Source organism: Saccopteryx bilineata, chromosome 9, assembly GCF_036850765.1.
Source record: "Saccopteryx bilineata isolate mSacBil1 chromosome 9, mSacBil1_pri_phased_curated, whole genome shotgun sequence".
Taxonomy (NCBI): Eukaryota; Metazoa; Chordata; class Mammalia; order Chiroptera; family Emballonuridae; genus Saccopteryx; species Saccopteryx bilineata.
The window spans coordinates 7451106-7471664 of NC_089498.1; the positions used below are offsets into that span (position 1 = coordinate 7451106).

At 43.1% G+C, this 20559-nt stretch overlaps 1 protein-coding gene across 4 annotated transcripts in view; it reads right to left on the reverse strand.

Moving 5' to 3' along the window:
* RPGRIP1L (RPGRIP1 like) overlaps positions 1-20559 on the reverse strand; it is a 97267-nt gene that overhangs the window by 65465 nt on the left and 11243 nt on the right. For 3 of the 4 annotated variants that reach the window (XM_066242945.1, XM_066242946.1, XM_066242947.1), the window contains exons 5-9: positions 20006-20099; positions 17676-17819; positions 5121-5226; positions 2543-2689; positions 1150-1223 (exon numbers count right to left, since the gene is read on the reverse strand). In XM_066242945.1, the coding sequence (XP_066099042.1) occupies positions 1150-1223; positions 2543-2689; positions 5121-5226; positions 17676-17819; positions 20006-20099 (565 nt within the window). Of the gene's footprint in view, positions 1-1149; positions 1224-2542; positions 2690-5120; positions 5227-7513; positions 8328-17675; positions 17820-20005; positions 20100-20559 lie in introns of those variants that run through there. The other variant, XM_066242948.1, reaches the window with a different exon arrangement.

A 20559-nucleotide genomic window follows, 5' to 3' on the forward strand; every position in this document is an offset into this window, starting at 1 on the left:
CAACGCTGGGTGGCTAACAGTTAGTTATGTATCAATAAAAACGTATGTGTTGTTGGGTAGAGGTAGACATTTAAAACACGAGGGACGATAAATGATTGCGGCAGAATTAACTAGGGCTCAGGAGAGGGACCAGAATGGAGCACCAGGACCCAGTGGTCTGAAAGGGGGTTGAAGGAAAGTCCCATAGAACAATTCTGAGCCAGTGTATCCCCGCTGGGGAGCCTCAGGTAGTATTTCAACTGACCTTTGACCCTGCTGCCTGTAACCCTCAATATAACGAGCCCTGTGCAGAGATGTCAGCTCAGGGAGGCAAACAGCATAGAGGACACATACTGTTGCAATGATGCCTAACATTCAGATATCTTGTCAAAGTAAAAATGAATAAACACTTATCACTGCCCTCTTTAGGCATGGTTTAATTTTAAAAAATATAAATTTTGTTTACAAAACATAAAACATACAGGTAAAAAGTTAAAGGTATTCTGATGTTTCACAACAGGGTCAATAGAGGCAACTGTTGATATCAGCTCTAACATATATGTCAACATATATAAAATTTACTTTCATATGTATATGTATGCTAAACATCATATACTAAACACTCACATACCGGTATCTGTATCACCTGACTAAACTTACCTGTGGAGTAGAAATCTGTTTCTAACAGTAGAAGGGATTAATTTTTTAAATACCTTAATTACGAAGCAGATAAAAAAACTGAAAGAGTTCTCATCTCTTACAGTAGAGCTTTAAGAACGTGGGCAAATTCCTTCCTGTTGTTGTCTTTTCCCTATCTGTGAAATGGGCATTTACAATGCTGACATTCCCAGGCTGTTGTCGGAATTTGCAATAAGGTATGTATTTAGCACAGTACTTTCTAGCTTATAGTCGGCGTTCACCAAATGGATGACCACAATTGTTACTGGTAACAAAGTAGTAGGGCTTTCTTAGTAACAGATTACTAACTTATTAAAGTTAATAGGTTAAAGAACTTATTACCAATGCCCCAAAAAGCTTATTTTCTTTTATAATATATATCAATATATGTACATGATCACATATGTACTTCTTGCAATGATCTGTAGCTAGTGCATTGATACAAAAGGTCTGAGACACAAGCATAAGAGAGCATGTGGAACCCTGATTTACCTGTTATAAAGTTTGTCATAGTTTTCCTTTAAAAGTTCCCGTTCCTTTTCTAAGTCATTAATTCTGTCTTGCAACTAAAATGAAGAGAAAATTACACGTTAGGTGACTGTCATGTAAAAGCACACGGGGGGGGGGAGACACGAGAGGGGGGCACACATGTTTCAGCCTGGATTTCTAAACTGCAGCTGCTAATGGGTCCACTTACACTGTCTGTATTTAATTTAGCACTGATTTTTCCCCCCAGTTGTTAAGTAAACATGAAATTAATATTTGTTTTAATTTAGTAGAAACGTATGCACTACTTTATGGCGACCTGTGCCGTAACTCAATCAAGAACATGTTAAAAGCTTGCTGTGAAGTCTGGGGAAACAGAAGATTGTTTTCTTTCCTCCCCGACGCCTTCCATCATTATATTAATTTTGTATTAATTTCCAATTGGCCCACAGAAAAAGTAAAAAGATTAACCTCTCTCTTGGTTCATGGTTCACAGAAACTGTGTCAATTACTATTTACCCTGAAGACACAATTTCTCACCTGACCTGGAACTGAAACAGAGCCAAGAGCACACCTTTTAGATTTATAAATGAAACCATAATAAAACTGTATACCTTGTTTCATCCCAGTGAATATTTTTAGAAATTAACTGTGGGTAATAATTATCGCTTCAGGACTAAAATGTAGCTTTCTGTGTTTCTTTCTAGTACTTATGCTTAAGTTTTACTCAGCAGTGTACTTTGCAGTTACACCCTTTCCCCAAGGCTCAGCGTACTGGTAACACTCATTTCCATTCTCACACTTCTTTTGATGCTGGCATGAGCCAGAGTGAAAGATTCTCCCCGGGTCAGAACAGAATGTAGGCATCCTGTTTCCCTTCCGTTCTCTGCAAGAACACACTCCACAGACTACAGACAAGGACTGTGAGCTGGGAGACATGAGCAGCAGCAATAGTAACCGGAAGAAGAGCTTTCAAACAGCTTCTTAGGAAAAATAAAATAATTTCACAAAATTGCTGATGTTGCAAAATACACCAGCCTTCTCTGCAGAAACAAATAGATTCTCAGAACTTTGTTTTGGTGTGGCAAATGGCTAATCAACTGTTCAAACTGAGAGAGTTCAGTTCTACAGGTAATCTGGCATCCATTTCAAAATGCTTTTCTTTTTCCCCCTCAAAGATTCTTAATTCTTATGTGAACAACGGCTCTCAGTTCACTTGCAAGTATTTTTCTCACCGATCTGCCATGCACATAGCACGCTGACTACGCTTTTGTTGTGCTCAGAGTGCTGTGCATGTCGTTTAGGATTTTAAAATAAATATCACGTTTGAACGGTCTCTAGTTGACTTTTTCAAAGCTGTCGGCTACGGGGGGGGACGCCGAGGACGCTGGCGGCTCACCTCTGCCACCCTCCTCTCGGAGACTGTCACGGAGCGCAGCTGCTGCTCCAGGCTGCAGCACTTTAAACGCTGCTCTTTAAGTTGCTTATTGAGCTCGTCCCCATTTGCCATCAAGGCGTCATGGCTGATCCTGAGAGTTTTCTGCTTCTGCAAACCAAAAGAAAAACCCTGTCAGAATGATGTTTGGATTCTGATTTGAAGAAATGATTACAATTCTATAAACATACATCCTCCTGAAGTTCATGTCACACAGTTTATACTCCACCACACAAACAATGTGTGGTGCTACCTGTCCGTAGAGACACTCTCCATGTGGGTGTCACATGAGGAAGACACAGGGTCCGCTCTGCGCTGGGTCGAATCCCGCAAACTGCTTTTGTCCTTTTTAAAAAATTCTGCCTAGTTTTTCCACTTGTTGAGAGTGCCGAGTAAATCAGTCTTAACAATTACATTTTTACTTTTTGCTCTGGTCACAGTGCTTGGATCTGCTTTCTAAAAATACGCTGCACGGGCCAGAAATAAATGCCAACCCCAGACGTTTAAACTGAAAGAAGTCACTGCAACATATAAACAGCCTTGAAAAAGTGGCTTCTAATTTTAATTAAGTTAAAACTTTCAGTTCAGTAAAACACAGTTATTGAAGTCTTCTTTATTTGTCAAATGGTCTATTTATGAATATTTTATATTCAATTTTATATACTTATATGCCACATACTTCTTTTATAAAAAAGATAATTAGACTCAAGTCTTTGCAGAGACCCTATGACCTATACATGAGGCATGTATGTATGCCTCATGTGCTAACCAGTATCACTTAAATTCTCCTGAAGTTCTTCATTCATTTAAAAGAAACATGGGTGTTGAGCTACCTGAGTCCAGCTTCTGCTACTCTCGGTGTGATCATAAAACACTGTTTCTATCCAGCTGTCCTGGCCTTCCTGCTCATGGAAGCTGTTGGTCTGAACCTCTCAGACCTCACAATGCCAATCCCAAAGCCTGAGCTCCAGCGGCCACCTGCTAGTGTCAGTATTTAAACAAACACCTGGCCTCACTGTTAAATGGCAGTCAGAATAGTCTGTTGGAAGAGAATACCTCACTTCTTGCTTCCCTTCCTAGTTCCTCATTTTAGACATGCTCTTCAAGCCCACGCGCTTGTCTCCCTCTTCTCCTGATGCGCAGTGTGCTACCATCCGCTCTCTACGTACTCTCCCCTCTCGCAGAAACTGTCTTACTTACAGAAAAGGCAGGTATTACTTGACATGTAAGAAGGTTCCTGCAGGACAGAAAACACGACCCAGAATATGGTTTTGGGATATTTATCTAATTCAATAGTGAGTCTAGGCCCCAGGTGCCCCTATGTTTTGTACTGATTTACTTCTTCCTTGTCCCAGAGAAAGCAGAGTCTCCCTCCCCCCTTGTCCACGGGGACGCATCCTGGTACCTCCAGGGGATGCGTGAAACCACGCAAGTGCCCCACCCTGGATATACCATGCTTTTTCCTGTAGCTACCTATTACAAATTTAATTTATAAATTAGGCACAATAAAACATTAACAACTAATAACAAAATAGCACAATTAAAATAATACACTGTATTACAAGTTATGTAAATATGGTCTCTCTTTCTCTCTGACAACCAAGATGGTGGCTCAGTGTCATGTACTGTGTGGCTATGCTGGACAAACGGAGGAGGCATGCCGGGCAGGACAGACGAGACAGCTCGAGATTTCATCACGCTCCTTAGGACGGTATGAAATTGAAAACTGATGAATTGTTTAATTCTGGAATTTTCCATTTAATATTTTTGGACTGTGGTTCACCGTGGATAAATGAAACCGCGGAAAGCAAAACCACAGATAAGGGGGGACTACTGCACAGCTTAATATTAATTCTGCTCATCTGGGATGTTTTGGAGCTAATTGATTCCAGAACCTAGTTTAATTATGCAGTGCCAATAAATCCTTCTGATGGGACATTCCTGTGGGACCACAGTCTTTGTAAAAACAATTATGGGAATACAGAGTCAAAAGTACTATCATCCTGAATGGTTAAGATTTAAAATAAATACACTGATAGTTGACACGATGAGTACACAGTTATTTTCTGATAATGGTAGTGACAAAACAAAGCAAAACACCACATCAAAGAACCACTTAATGAGACCTGATTACTGGTCTATTCATAACTGTGGTCTATCTTGGGCATTTCACAAATGCTGAGAACTGAAGATACATGCAAATACCTCTAAACCTTCAGTGCTATGTGCTCATGGAAAGGCAGATAAAAGGAGTTATAAATAAATTCTCTTGGCATGAGATGATTTATGATAAATGTGTTTATTATTTGAAGATGACACATATTTATAAAAAGTCTAACCAATTGATTATTTCTTTAGGTATTAAGTTATAAATAGCAAAGAATATATAAAGTGGAATTGTACGCAATTGAGAATAAAAATAGTAATCTTTAAAAATTACTTTCTGGTATTATGACCATTCTACTTAAAAATATACATCTTGGACACTATTTTTGGAACTTTGCATGCAGGCAATCACATGATAGATAAATGGTCCCAGTACCTCTTGAAGCTGAACGAGTTTTCCTTCCATCACTGAAAGTGCATCGCTTTTCTCCACTAGCTGCTTATGAAGCTTAATCACTTCTACATTGTCCCGAATGTTTGACCTACAACGATGTGTTTAGGAAAAAGTGAGAGTAAAAAACGCAAGGCAAAAGAAAAATATCTGTGATAGAACTACAATTTTTCATGGAATGTTGCCCAGAAAAAAATGTACACTCTTGTGGATCAGTCCCCAAGGTTTTCAGTTTATTATATACTTATGATTAGATTACTGAAAACCAACCAATAATCATTTTTGCACTTTATAAACTCATAGACTCTCAGAATTTGTAGGAAGCCCAGACTTTGATGACTGTGTCACTTGTACAATGACTGGTAGTCTGGATTTAAGAGTCATTTTACGGCGTCTTGAAAGATGCTGCAAAAGGACATCCGTCTCTAGCCCAGAAGTTCTTCAGCCATAGCAGACTCCTTTTCCCGACGTGACAAATACGCAGGACAGCCAGCCACTCACCTTCCCACCACCCCCTCGAAACAAATGGTATCATAAGATTACCATTTATTGCAGCTTCCTCCTGGAGTTTGAACTTTTCAAAATATTTCCAAAAGAAGTGACTTAGCGTTTTATACTAATAATGCCCAAAGCTGGCATCTAAATCCGTTGCAGATGTGCCTTTGGCTGTAAGAGATCACTTAACGTCCACAGGGCACGCAGAAATTCTATATGCTGCAATACTAGTTTGTATTTTTCCTACTGAGATGAAAGCAAATGTAGAATTTAACAGGAAGATCTTATTAAAGGTTAATCATAGATCTAAATGAATACCTGTTCTCAAAAGGCATTTGTTTTCTTGACAGAGAAAGGTCCCTTAATTTAATACATGTTACATTCAAAGTTATGTTAAAAATTGTGATGCTCGGTCTTAGACTTTTTTTTTTTTTAAAAATAAACATAAAAATTTTAAATTCAGAAACTTTCCCTGTACTTAAGTAAGTGATTTTACTCCCCAAACTTATCTAGTGTACACATATTGGAAGAATTGTCGCAATGCCCTACTGGAACCAGAAAATGGACTACAAAGCTCGCACATCTGTCAGCCAGCTGGGGACTTGAAGTACTTAATTTTCCGCTTTGATATCTGAAAGTTCATCGTATTTTGGCACTGGGCAGTTAGTTGTCCTCACACAGAAGATAAACAAGTCCAAGAGCCTGGACCTTGCCCAGGGTACAGTCTTAACACAATGTTAAAATAATTATGTGTCTAAAACATGTTACCTAGTAGTTCTTCTACACACACATGTTCAACAGTATACTCGTTATTATTCCTTTTAGCATTATCTTTACTTAGTAGAGATGATACTATTACCTTGACCACAAAAATTATACAATGGAGAAAAATATATTTTACAGGTCTAAAGAAAACATCCACTTTTTTCATATTTAGAAGTCAAGATATGATTTATGTTTCCCCTCAAATTACTTGGTTTGATCACTCAACAGTGAGTGACATTTACTGATATGGAAAAACAGAATACTAGTCAAATAATTTCAAATCTTTTCTTATAATTTCAGTTGTCCCTGATATTTTATTTTCTTATTTTTCAGTATGCTAATATTTTCAGGAGGATATACAGGGTGGGGCAAAAGTAGGTTTACAGTTGTTTGTATGGAAAATAATACAGCAATTAATAAATAGTAATACAAGAGTAAACTGTGTTTTGTGTACTCACAACTGTTAACCTACTTATGCCCCATCCTGTATATGTCAAATATATTTAAATAACAATTACTTAATGACATCGACAAAGAATTAAGTCCTAATAACTCATTAAGCCACATAGGGTCATAGAAATAACAGATTTTGATTATGAATTTTCTTTTTATTTCTTTGTGACAGAGACAGAGAGAGAGACAGAGAGAAGGACAGATAGGGACAGACAGGAAGGGAGATAGATGAGAAGCATCAATTCTTTGTTGCAGCACCTTAGTTGTTCATTGGTTGCTTTCTCATATGTGCCTTGATGGGGGGGAGGAGGCTACTGCAGAACGAGTGACCCCTTGCTCAAGCCAGCAACCTTGGGTTCAAGCTGGTGAGCCTTGCTCAAACTAGATGAGCCCGCACTCAAGCCGGCGACCTTGGGGTTTCAAACCTGGGTCCTCCGCATCCCAGTCTGATGCTCTATCCACTGCGCCACCACCTGGTCAGGCTTATGAATTTTCTTTGTATGGCAAAGACCAGTAAGTATCTCAAAAACTTTCAGTGTTTTAGTTGGTGGATGTTTTCTTGAATATTTTCCTAAAATCCTTGGAGTTAAGACTTTTCAAAGTATTGCTAAAAAAAGTGACTTAGTCTTTTATATTAATAATGCCCAACAAGTGGGCACAAATTACAACAGAAGTAGGATTTAGCCCTGGCTGGATAGCTTGGTTCGATAGAGTGATGTCCTGAAGCACAGAGGTTGCCGGTTTGATCCCCAGTCAGGGCACATACAGGAACAGGTTGATGTTCCTGTCTCTCTATCTTTCCCCCCTCCTCTCTCACTAAAATCAATAAAAGCAAACAAACACCCCATAAGTAGTATTTAGAAATCAGCAATAATAATATGGAACTTTAGATAAAAGTTTGCTAGAAAGGACACCTACTCTGGGACAATATGCACCACCTGCCAGTCTTGAATAACTGCTTTCTAAGTGTCAGCTTTAGGGGCTGTCGGCATCACAGTCATCGTTATGAATGGATATGGTTGAGGGGTAACAGTGGGAGGACGACTCCCTGTCTAGCTGACAGTGCTGAGTCAAGGATACATGATACACAAAAGGTGAAGTTAACACTGTGATGAATGTGGTCTGGCCTTTAGGAGGGTGTACAGTGGAGAGTCATCTCAAACCTGTTAATGAACTCAACGTTTTCACACCGGTAAAACTCGGTAAGGGCACAGGGGTGGAAGTGAGGAGGTACAGGAGCCAGGGCACTAAGGGCTGACAGGGAACGTGAGAAGGACGTTGTAGGAAGAGGGAGCCTGAGTCATGGTAAGTGGCGGCCCCTGGACTGCTAAGCGCATGGAGGGAGGCCTCGGGCTGGTTCCTTTGAAGAACGGAGACAGGGCTAATTTATGAGCCATGGTGTAAGTGACCTCCATGTTACATTTCCCGGCCCCATTGCATGCACTATGGTGGGAACATCAAATCTTCAGGATGATGACACTGTAACAGGAAGAACAATGCATAGTAAAAACATGCAGATGAACTCTGACAGCTACGCACGGATTCATACATGCTGTGTTACACGTGGTGAAATGATCTGCAAACAGATATCAAGCCTCTCAATTAAACTCTTTGTATAAAATAAATTTCTGAATGAGGATTTTGAAAAAGAAGGGTGAACAATTAAGTTGGAAAACACAGTTTCATTTCTCTTTCTTTTTAACAGACATATTATCTAGACTTATGATAAAATCTTCTAAAACCGTGAAAAGAGTTGTTGGCCCATCCCTAGATTAAAAACAAACTGAAATAAATTAGATTTTATGTTGAAAAAAGTAACACAGCTCAACAACCTATGTGCCAAGTTTCTCTCATAATTTGAAACAGTCAAGCAATAAACTCTGAAGGAGGAATGTCTAATGGAAGTCCTGAAAACACTTGACTCCAGCTCTGCTACTGGGCGCCATAATAAACCCAGAAACTGAAAACCTCAGACGCGCTGGAGAAGGAAAAAGGTTCCGCAGCGCTGTGTAAAGCACAGGCTAACGTGTAATACCAAGGGGAGCGAAAAATCTCTGCTTTAGTGAGTTTTTTTTTAAATTTTTTTTTTTTTTTTTTGTATTTTTCTGAAGCTGGAATTGGGGAGAGACAGTCAGACTCCCGCATGCGCCCGACCAGGATCCAACCGGCACGCCCACCAGGGGGCGACGCTCTGCCCACCAGGGGGCGATGCTCTGCCCCTCTGGGGCGTCGCTCTGTTGCGACCAGAGCCACTCTAGCGCCTGGGGCAGAGGCCAAGGAGCCATCCCCAGTGCCCGGGCCATCTTTGCTCCAATGGAGCCTTGCTGCAGGAGGGGAAGAGAGAGACAGAGAGGAAGGAGAGGGGGAGGTGTGGAGAAGCAGATGGGCGCTTCTCCTGTGTGCCCTGGCCGGGAATCAAACCTGGGACTTCTGCACGCCAGGCTGAAGCTCTACCACTGAGCAAACCGGCCAGGGCCTGCTTTAGTGAGTTTCTTAAACTTCATTTTCTAGGCACACAACTCTCTCCCCCTGGTCCCCAGCCCACAGTGACATTTCATTCTTCGCTGTCTTAAGGATTATGGACGCTAAAAGAAGCCTTTTGATTTTCGGAGGTAAGATGTTATAGAACCGGACTTGGCACCATTTGGAAGAGCAGGCGTCCGAGTACCGCAGCTAGGATCTGGGAGGACAGCTCTTTGGGAGGAATAGTTTCAGGTTGACAACATTTTGGTGATAAAGTTGAAAACAACCTTAGAATTAAAAAAACTCTGCAGTTGCAGGCCCTGGCCGGTTGGCTCAGCGGTAGAGCGTCGGCCTAGCGTGCGGAGGACCCGGGTTCGATTCCCGGCCAGGGCACACAGGAGAAGCGCCCATTTGCTTCTCCACCCCTCCGCCGCGCCTTCCTCTCTGTCTCTCTCTTCCCCTCCCGCAGCCAAGGCTCCATTGGAGCAAAGATGGCCCGGGCGCTGGGGATGGCTCTGTGGCTTCCGCCCCAGGCACTAGAGTGGCTCTGGTCACAACATGGCGATGCCCAGGATGGGCAGAGCATCGCCCCCTGGTGGGCAGAGCGTCGCCCCATGGTGGGCGTGCCGGGTGGATCCCGGTCGGGCGCATGCGGGAGTCTGTCTGACTGTCTCTCCCTGTTTCCAGCTTCAGAAATATAAAAAAAAACAACAAAAAAAAAAACTCTGCAGTTGCCTGACCAGGCGGTGGCGCAGTGGATGAAGCGTCAGTCTGGGATGCGGAGGACCCAGGTTCGAGACCCGAGGTCACCGGCTTGAGCACTGGCTCATCTGGTTTGACCAAAGCTCACCAGCTTTGACCCAAGGTCGCTGGCTTGAGCAAGGGTTTACTCAGTCTGCTGAAGGCCCACGGTCAAGGCACATATGAGAAAGCAATCAATGAACAACTAAGGTGTCGCAATAAAAAACTGATGATTGATGCTTCTCATCTCTCCTTTCCTGTCTGTCTATCCCTCTCTCTAACTCACTCTGTCTCTGTAAAAAAAAAACAAAAAAAAAAAAACTAAAAAACTCTGCAGTTGTGGGGTTTTTTTTGTTTGTTTTTATTTTTTATTTTTTATTTTTTTTTTTTACAGAGAGTCAGAGGGAGGGATAGACAGGGACAGATAGACAGAAATGGAGAGATGAGAAGCATTAATCATTAGTTTTTCGTTGCACTTTGTGACACCTTAGTTGTTCATTGCTTGCTTTCTCATATGTGCCTTGACCGTGGGCCTTCAGCAGACCGAGTAACCCCTTGCTTGAGCCAGCGACCTTGGGTCCAAGCTTGTGAGTTTTGCTCAAACCAGATGAACTCGCGCTCAAGCTGGCGACCTCGGGGTCTCGAACCTGGGTCCTCTGCATCCCAGTCCAACACTCTATCCATTGCGCCACCGCCTGGTCAGGCTTGTTTGTTTGTTTTTAAAACAGTGGCAGACATTCTGTAAGTATTGTTGAAAGAAATGTAGGTCATCTGTGGCTTCTGTTAGGGACACACAGATAACAGTCAATATAGCACGGCACTCAGAACAGGTTTACAGAAGGTTGCTAGTAAATTAACGAAATTAGTTTGACTGAAATAGCAGAAGAAAGTCTATTTGAAAGGTGATGGTTTCGCTCAACACAGCTACTGGAGTTCACAGGTGAAAACACAGTGCGCCCTGGTCTAAGACCGCACAGAGAAAGACATTTGCCTATGCACGTTTATCTGCCTCTGGATCAGATCTTTCTAGTAGTGTTGGGTCAAAATAGAAATCAGAACTCGGTATTTCCTTTCTGCCAACACCCACAGAAAATGGAGGGGGACAGTCACATGGAACTCTCCACAGGCATATAATCACAGGCCCCTGGAAATGGAGGGAGCACTCCCGAGAACCGGGGGCGGGGCCAGGAAGAAACCACACCCTGCTCGTCTTCTACAGGGAAGCCTGTGGGCTAAAGTTTAATGTATTTCAACTCGTAATGGGAATCTGATAATTACATTCAGTATATAAAAAGTCCAACAGGAAGTATAGATTTATTGGCAGTTCTGCTGCAAAAGTGAACTGAAGGTTTTGTATTGTTTTCATTTCTTGATAGAATTATACCTAGTCGGTGATAACAGGTTATTTTACAATGATCAGAAGCAATAGTTGGTGTGACATACTCTTTGATGAATAAAAAAAAGAATGAATTAAATTAACACCATTTATTTAGTAGAAAAACTCTGTTAGAAACACAAGGTCCCCAGGGATGAAAGTGGCTGTTGCTTACAAGATGGGAACCCCTTACCCACTTCCATCTTCCCATCATGGTGGGGGCTCCCCGAGGCTCAGGGAAGTCATCAGTCTGGCTCGAGTCCCTAAGAGAGGGAGCCTACTCTCAAATCCAGTCTTAGGAGATACATTCTTCCCACGCTTCTAAGTTGCTTCCTTCCTCTGAGACTTTCTTTTGTCTTGGCTTTCCTCCTACTTTCCTGTGTGTATGCACTAATATGTTGTTACTATTAATCGTGACAGTTTCCATGTTGGTACAAACTGCTGAGAAAGTATGTCATGCTTCTATCACACAAAAAAAATTCTTACATAATATTAATAATAAAAAACACAGGGACAGAAAAATGAAATCTGAGTGATACTTTTCATTGGGCAAATTCTAAGGTACAGTATTCAAAATAATAGGGAAAGCTTGGTGAAATAATATATATATTTAAATGATCACTTCCCTGTGTAATAGTGATGTTTGCACGGTTATCCCTGGCCCCAGTTACCCTTCTGTCGGAGAACCAGATGTGCCCTCTAAATTAGGGGGTAGGACAATCAGACAAATCCAAAGTGAGGGACCTTCTGCCAAGAGCTACCAGTGGGCTGCAAGAGACTGGGAAGCACTCTGGAACAAAGGAAACCTGAGCGTCATGACAATTAAATACACTTCATGGGCCTCGACTGGATACTAGATCAAAACACAGCAAAACAAAAAACCAAAACAGCTATTTAAACAAAACCAGTATAAGAGACATGATTGGGCCAGTTGAGAAGTCTGAATACAGACTGTGTATTAGCTGATGCCACTCTATCATTCACTGTGAAACGTCCTGAATGTGACAGGAGCACGGAGGTTATGCAGCGGGATGTTCCTGATCTGAAAAGATGCTCAGATACAGAGTGAAGGGATACTTGCACTTAACTCTCAGAGCGCAGAGGGGCGTGAGAGGAGAGGGAGGGAGGTCATGTATGGGCCCGCAGAATGCACAGCAGGCTCCGTCACTCACAAATATGCAAAGGGTGAAAGGCACGTGAGTGTTCTCATTGCTATTCTTACAACTTTTCTGTAGGTTTGCAACTTTTCAAAATGACCAGTTGGGGAAGAACTGAGGAGAGCCAGTGCACAGTGGGGAGACGGAGCCCCCAGAGCCAGGCGGTGCCCTGTGCTGCCCGGCGGACAAGGCCCTTTAGGATTCACTAGTTCAGTCTGAACCGAAGGCAGGAGCGCAAGCCAGAATGTCTGAGGCGCTAGGGGTTCAATTTCCTCCTGGGACCGTAAGCACTTACATGATTTTTAATTAAGAAGATAAACACCCTACCATGTACTTAAAAAAGAAGCACAGGACAAACTAGTTACACATTTGGTAAGAGCATAAGTATTTTTGGAGTTGAAAAAGTCAATAAAAGGTAAAATCATTCTGATTTTAATGTTCATGTACATGTGTTCACTGGTTACTGGCTGTGCGTTTAATTTAAGACGGCCTTTTTAATAAGCAGAAAATGTGCATTTTTATATTGTTTAAATTTTAATGTGGACTTTTGTTCAAAACAACACAGACATTCAGGCTACTTGTAAATGACACAGGATTTTTTGCTAATAAGGCATTATGTAGAACATATGCAAAAATCACAGCTCAGTCTTCCAAAACAGACCACAGTAACAAGGAAAAACACGATTTTAATAAAAAAGAGCAGCAGTGGGCTTTTACTTCAAAGCAATTAAAGGCTTTGGATAACCAAAAGTTTATGTCAAGCTGATGCCAAACCAAACTGGTCTATTAAACACATGCTCTGAAGAGTTTCTATAATATTCTATGGGAGGGCTTTCTGCCATAAATATCCAGCCCCACACTCTGAAGATTGCAACTATGTTGGGTTCATGTTTGAGAACAAGATGTCCAACATCCAGATCAGACTTCTAGAATTTCAAATCTGAAATAATGTATCCGTGAAAGACAAGTTCAAATATGTTTTCCATTTTGTAATTTTTCTCTACAGTAAATTATACCAAGTTTTATATTCTCCCCAACATTTTTTTCAACAGTTTTCCATTAGTCTAAAAAACCCCAAAAAACCCAAAACTGCTGTTACACATAAAACTTTGAGCTATGTGTAAACATATAAGAAAAAAAAAAACGACTTGAAGTCCCTTATTTAAAGCCGTTCTTCAGTTTTCAACAGCTGTAATATCAAGAAACACTATGCTATTCACTACAGGTACTAAGCAAATAACATGTAATTTTCAATGCTATAAAATCAGTGAGGTATGGTACAAATTGGTTGATTTCTCAAGGCCTTGGCAAACAAAAGCCCTTTACCTGTAATTCTTATTGTCTTACTTATTATTTTTGATGTGACCAAAAAAATAAATAAATCCTGCTATGGAATGAGTGACGGCCCCTGAGGAGGGCAGTAGTTGAGTTATTTATTTATTTATTTATTGTATTTTTCTGAAGTGAGAAGTGGGGAGGCAGAGAAACAGACTCCTGCATGCACCCGACTGGGATCCACCCGGCATGCCCACCAGGGGGCGATGCTCTGCCCATCTGGGGCATTGCTCCAATGCAATTGGAGCCATTCTAGTGCTGGAGGTGGAGGCCATGGAGCCATCCTCAGAGCCTGGGCCAACTTTGCTCCAATGGAGCCTTGGCTGCAGGAGGGGAAGAGAGAGAGAGAGAAAAAGGAGAGGGGGAAGGGTGGAGAAGCAGATGGGCACCTCTCCTGTGTGTTGTGGCCAGGAATCGAACCTGGGACTTCCACATGCCAGGCTGACGCTCTACCGCTGAGCCAACTGGCCAGAGCCAGTAGTTGAGTTTTTAAGGTCAGCTCTTCCATGCATATGTTGGTGTCTTTTGCTAACAGTATTTAGAGTAGAACATATGTGTACCTGTGTATTACTCTGTTTCCGGTGCTGGTCTAGCCCCATGATTGAAGGGCTTTTGGGTCTCCCTTTCAATTCACTCTGAACACTCTAGTTCCTAGACGATTGGATCCCTTTGGAAGATGGAACAGCAGTGTCCACACTGCTCTTGGGAGCTTAAATCTAATAGGGAAAGTGAGGCTGAGGGGAATAGGTGTCAAGCTTGGCTTGGCCTAATGCAGAATTTGTTTTTGTCTTTTTCCTTCTTTTTTTTCTCTCTCTCCCTCTCTCTTTTCTTTCTTTCTTCCTTTCCTTCCTTTCTCTCTCTCTCTCTCTTTCTTTTCTTTTTATTAAGTGAGATGCAGGGAGGCAGAGACAGGCTCCTGCATGTGCCCCAACTGGGATCCACCCAGCAAGCCCCCTACAGTGTGATGCTCTGCCCATCTGGGGCTGCTGCTCTGTTGCTTGGCAACAGAGTTATTTCAACACCTGAGGCAAGGCCATGGAGCCATCCTTAGCACGTGGGGCCAATCTGCTCCAACCATCAACCATTAGAGCCATGGCTGAGGGAGGGGAAGAGAGAGAGAGAGAAAGAGTAAAAGAGAAAGGGGTGAGGAGGGGCAGAGAAGCAGATAGTCGCTTCTCCCGTGTGCCTTGATTGGGAATCGAACCCAGGACTTCCACACGCTGGGCTGACACTCTACCACGGAGCCAATTGGCCAGGGCCAGAATTTTTATATTCAGGTAATATCTTCAGCATGGCTGTGGGCAACTTAGTGCGGTCACCTTCCTCGTGCTGGGGTCTGGTTCTTTAGCATGCTCCTCACGAGGAAACGCTGCTTGCTCTTCTGAGAAGGCTAAGTCTAAATCTGTTCTTAGGGAACACGAGTCACTCCTAGGTATTCAAGCGGGCACAAAGCCAGCACGCAAATTCTATCCCCTCACATACACATAATTTTCAAAAATATTCATGTTTCTTTTGCCTTGCAATTAGAAGCCTATATAAATGTCACTAAATATATAGAATTTCATTATATAAGTTAATTTTACACATAACTGTTTAGAAACAGAAATGGAGACAGTACTGTTTTAAATCTCTGAAATATAAAGTTGTTCACATATTTTTAATCTCACTTTATTTTTGAAACCAAGTCTCACATTATGCATCATTTCTCAGCCTTTTCAAATACTACCACATAGGGTTGGTTTGTTAAAAGGGAATTAAACTCTGAACCTGAACCTGAACTGAAAAACTAGAGAATCCTCCTTGGGTTTTCTAACTAAGGTCCTCAGCACACAAGCATGGTATCACGTAGATCGGGGAGGGGAGGCAAACGGCACTGAGGTCTGGTTTAAAAACAAAACCACTGAGAGAGAAATAAAACACATTTACAAATACCACGTGTCTGATGTATCTGGACTCCAAACAAACAGTAGAGAGACATCTTCAGGGAAGTTTGACTATCAATGGGGTCTCGGCTAATATCACAGAATTGCATTTTTGTCGGGTGTGACAACGGCATGGCAGTTTGTTAGGTGCGATTAAGGCACAATAGTTTGTAAGGTGCGATACTGGCATGGTGGTTGTGTTAAAAGAAAATTCCTTGGCCCTGGCCAGTTGGCTCAGCGGTAGAGCACCGGCCTGGTGTGTGGAAGTCCTGGTGGCCCTGGCCGGTTGGCTCAGCGGTAGAGCGTCGGCCTAGCGTGCGGAGGACCCGGGTTCGATTCCCAGCCAGGGCACACAGGAGAAGCGCCCATTTGCTTCTCCACCCCTCGGCTGCGCTTTCCTCTCTGTCTCTCTCTTCCCCTCCCGCAGCCAAGGCTCCACTGGAGCAAAGATGGCCTGGGTGCTGGGGATGGCTCTGTGGCCTCTTCCTCAGGCGCTAGAGTGGCTCTGGTCGCAACATGGCGACGCCCAGGATGGGCAGAGCATCGCCCCTGGTGGGCGTGCCGGGTGGATCCCGGTCGGGCGCATGCGGGAGTCTGTCTGACTGTCTCTCCCTGTTTCCAGCTTCAGAAAAGTCAAAAAAAAAAAAAAAAAAAAAAAAAAAAGAAGTCCTGGGTTTGATTTCCAGCCAGGGCACACAGGAGAGGCACCCATCTGCTTCTCCACCCCTCCTCCTCTCCTTCCTCTCTGTCTCTCTCTTCCCTTCCTGCAGCCAAGGCTCCACTGGAGCAAAGTTGACCCAGGCACTGAGGATGGCTCCATGGCCTCTGCCTCAGGCGCTAGAATGGCTCCAACTGCAGTGAAACAACACCCCAGATGGGCAGAGCATCGCCCCCTGGTGGGCATACAGGTAGATCCTGGTTGGGCGCATAAGGGAGTCTGTCTGACTGCCTCCCCGCTTCTCACTTCAGAAAAATACAGAAAAAGAAAAAAAAGAAAATTCCTTATCGGATAGCGATATGTGCTGAAGTGTTTACAGGTGAGAGGGCAGGAAGTCTGGCTACCGCTTGTAACTGAAGAAAACAAAGGTGAGGGGATAGATGAAACAAGATTGGGAACATGCTGGTAACTTCAACCTGAGTGCTGGGTGCATTGAGGCTTAATACACTATTTCCTTTGGGTATGCTTGGTCAAAGAAAAAAATAGAAAAGAAATGAAAACGCCATAACGGGAAGAAAATAATTCAAGAGAGAATATGGTAAAAGTCTTGTTGGAAGTCCGGTGTGAAAGTGCAGGACGAGAGAAGAGGTCTTAGGAACCGCGGAAAAGGAGGACGGGACAGAAATCTGCACATTTAACATGTTGGCAAATGCAGAGGCAGCCAGGAGCCTGCTGACGGCCGTCAGCCTCACAATCAACACGACTGGTGCCAACCTTGAATGCTGGGAGAGGTTTAACAACCTCTGGGGATTTAAAAACAACCTGGTACCATGTGATGGAATTTATGACATTTTAAGGTTGAAAAAAACTTAAGGCTGGACTCATTCACAAGGTCTGCCAGCAGCCGAGTCCTGGTCACACCCACTTCTCTCGGTGGCATAACCGCGCGGTGTCAGGGCTTTCTCCATCTTGACATGGGGACGTGAGTGGAGTCAACAAGATGGGCTGAGAGTCGGGGCCCACCGCCCTCGGACAGCGGGGCCAGAGCAGGCTTACGTGAGGAGTGTCAAGTGAAAACACGATCTTTAAGTGGACTGGACTTACCTTCTGCGGCACATGATAAAGGGTTGTAGCGAATCTTGAGCGCATCGAAGTGCTATTTCTGTTTTCACATACCTTTGATCTGTTGCTTGCTGCTCTCGAAGCTGAAGAAGAGATAACTCAATTTCATTTTCTTTTCTCCGCAACTGAGTTTTCAGGATCTCAGCCAAATGCTCTAGCTCTTCGATCTGGCCTCTCTGGGACTGAACGACATCTTCTCTGAAATAAAGAGCCTTCACATGAATGTGCATTTTGAAGAAATATCCACAGTATTTAAGATCAGTACAAAGAAAGTTCTTCAATAATCAAGACCAAGCAAAAGTTAAAACTTTGAGCTCAGGCGCTTGTGCATATAGGAGAATGGCACCAGATTAAACATGGGGGTCTGGAGGTGCACAGGGAGCAACCCAAGGTATCCTTTTTTGTTTTTTTTGTATTTTTCTGAAGCTGGAAACGGGGAGAGACAGTCAGACAGACTCCCACATGTGCCCGACCAGGATCCACCCGGCATGCTCTGCCCACCAGGGAGCGATGCTCTGCCCCTCTGGGGCGCCGCTCTGTTGCGACCAGAGCCACTCTAGCGCCTGGGGCAGAGGCCAAGGAGCCATCCCCAGCGCCCGGGCCATCTTTGCTCCAATGGAGCCTCGGCTGCGGGAGGGGAAGAGAGAGACAGAGAGGAAGGAGAGGGGGAGGGGTGGAGAAGCAGATGGGCGCTTCTCCTGTGTGCCCTGGCCGGGAATCGAACCTGGGACTTCTGCACGCCAGGCCGACGCTCTACCACTGAACCAACCCGCCAGGGCCTCAAGGTATCCTTTTTATAAGATAATGTCCCAGGCAATGGATCGGTGTTTGGATTCAGTTTGTTAAGAATTTATTGTTCACCTACTACATAGGTACTCCACAATCAGCTAACTGCTATGCCTCTGTTCCTTTGTATGCAGAGCTCCTTATGAACACTTCAAAGAGAGATGGCAAAATTTCAGAACATGATTACGTGGTCTCTCGCCTGTTTGTTTATCTCTACCTGCCTGGCCACACCCCAGTGTAATGAGCCCCAGGAAACTGGTGTGAGCCTGGCTCTTCAGCCAGCTAACAGGTTAACAAGATTAGGCCTAGTCCTTTAGTTTCTATTCTCTCACAGTATCATCATCTCTGTATCTGATATTTAAAATATTCAAAAGAAAAAAATTTAAGCCCATATCATTCTTTTTATAAAAACTTTTATGGGGGTGACATAGGTTTCAGGTGCCCAATTCTATAACACACATCTGCACACTGTATTGTGTTCACCTTCCCCCCAGTCAAGACTCTGTCCATCGCCACAGATCCCCCTACACCCTCCTCCATGCCCCCGCCCCCACCATCTAAAGGATGATACTCTTTGTCTCACGTTTTCATTCCTCATTCAGAACCAACACTTCCTGATGATCCAGGTGAAGGCCTGTAGGTAAGGTGGGGCCTCATCTCCATTTGTATGACTCACAGACACTGAAACCATGAGGCTTTAATTAACAGGAAAAGTAAGCTAAACGTGGCAGAAGTAACTTTTTTTGAAACCATAGTATGATGAAGAATGCAGTGCCATAGAATCATAGTGAAACAAAACCTGAAATCCATATGTATTTGATAATTCCAAACTTTTAAGCCACTCCCTCCAAATTTTTTTTAACCACAAAAAGGCTAATAAATTCAGGATTAAAAAAAAAAAAAAAAAAAGAAAATTACCGGCCCTGGCCAGTTGGCTCAGAGGTAAAGTGTTGGCCCAGTATGTGGAAGTCCTGGGTTTGTTTCCTGGTCAGGGCACACAGGAGAAGCAACCGTCTGCTTCTCCGCCCCTCCCTCTTCTCTCTCTCTTTCTCTCTGTCTCTCTATTCTCTCTCTTCCCCCTCCTGCAGTCATAGTTTTATTAGAACAAGTTGGCCCTGGGCGCTAAGGATGGCTCTGTGGCCTCGCCTCAGGCACAAAAATGGCTCGGTTGCTAAGCAACAGAGAAGCAGCCCCAGATGGGCAGAGCATCACTGGGTAGGGGACTTTGCCTGCTAGGGGGCTTGCTGGGTGGATCCCAGTCAGGGTGCATGTGGGAGTCCGTCTCTGCCACCCCACCTCTCACTTAAAAAAAATTTCCTGTCATTTTTCTGAGAATGAACAGTTGTTTCTAAAGCTTATACTATTCTAAATGAATGGACCTTATGCTGTTTCTTTTGGGGGAAAATTATAATAAAGAGGGCTATTGTGTAAACACTTCCATCAATGCAGTTGGCTAAGTTGTTCATTTTCCTCCTTTTAATGAAAACATGCTTAATAATATGTTATTATCCCACAGATATAGTTGTATTTTGGTGGAAAAATCCCAAAACATGATCAATAAATAAAGTTCTAAAAAAAACACAGAAAAGAATACATACAAATTTCTTATTTCTCCTTTGGCTTCTTCAAGTAAGCTGTTGCCATATTTTGTAAGTATGGGTTGATCTACATCTACATCTTGGAATCTAATACCTAAAAATAAATTAATAAAGAGTATAGAAGTTAGAAAAGAGGACCCATGATTTGGTACCATAAGGAAATGTGTAATGTAATACAATTTCTTACGTGCTGAGAGAGATGTGCTCTGTGGCGTAGAGCATTAGGATTATGCTGCCAAAGGGACTATCAATCTCAGCTACCAGCAGGCATTAAATCAAACACAGCAGCAACTATAGCCCATTTAACAAATTCTACTATGGAAACCAAATTACCTAGAAATAATGTGACTCAACTTAGAGTTAAAACTTCTGAAATGATTTCTGAAAGAACCAGAGTCTTCAGTTCAGGTCTTTACCATATGGGGGGTGGGTGGGGTGGGCAAAAGTAGGTTTACTGATGCCAAGAAAGAGCTGTGTGCCGAAGTGTGCTTGAGTGCCGACACATGACTGCGTACACGATGCGGCGGCGACGTGAGCACTTGGGAGATGGTACC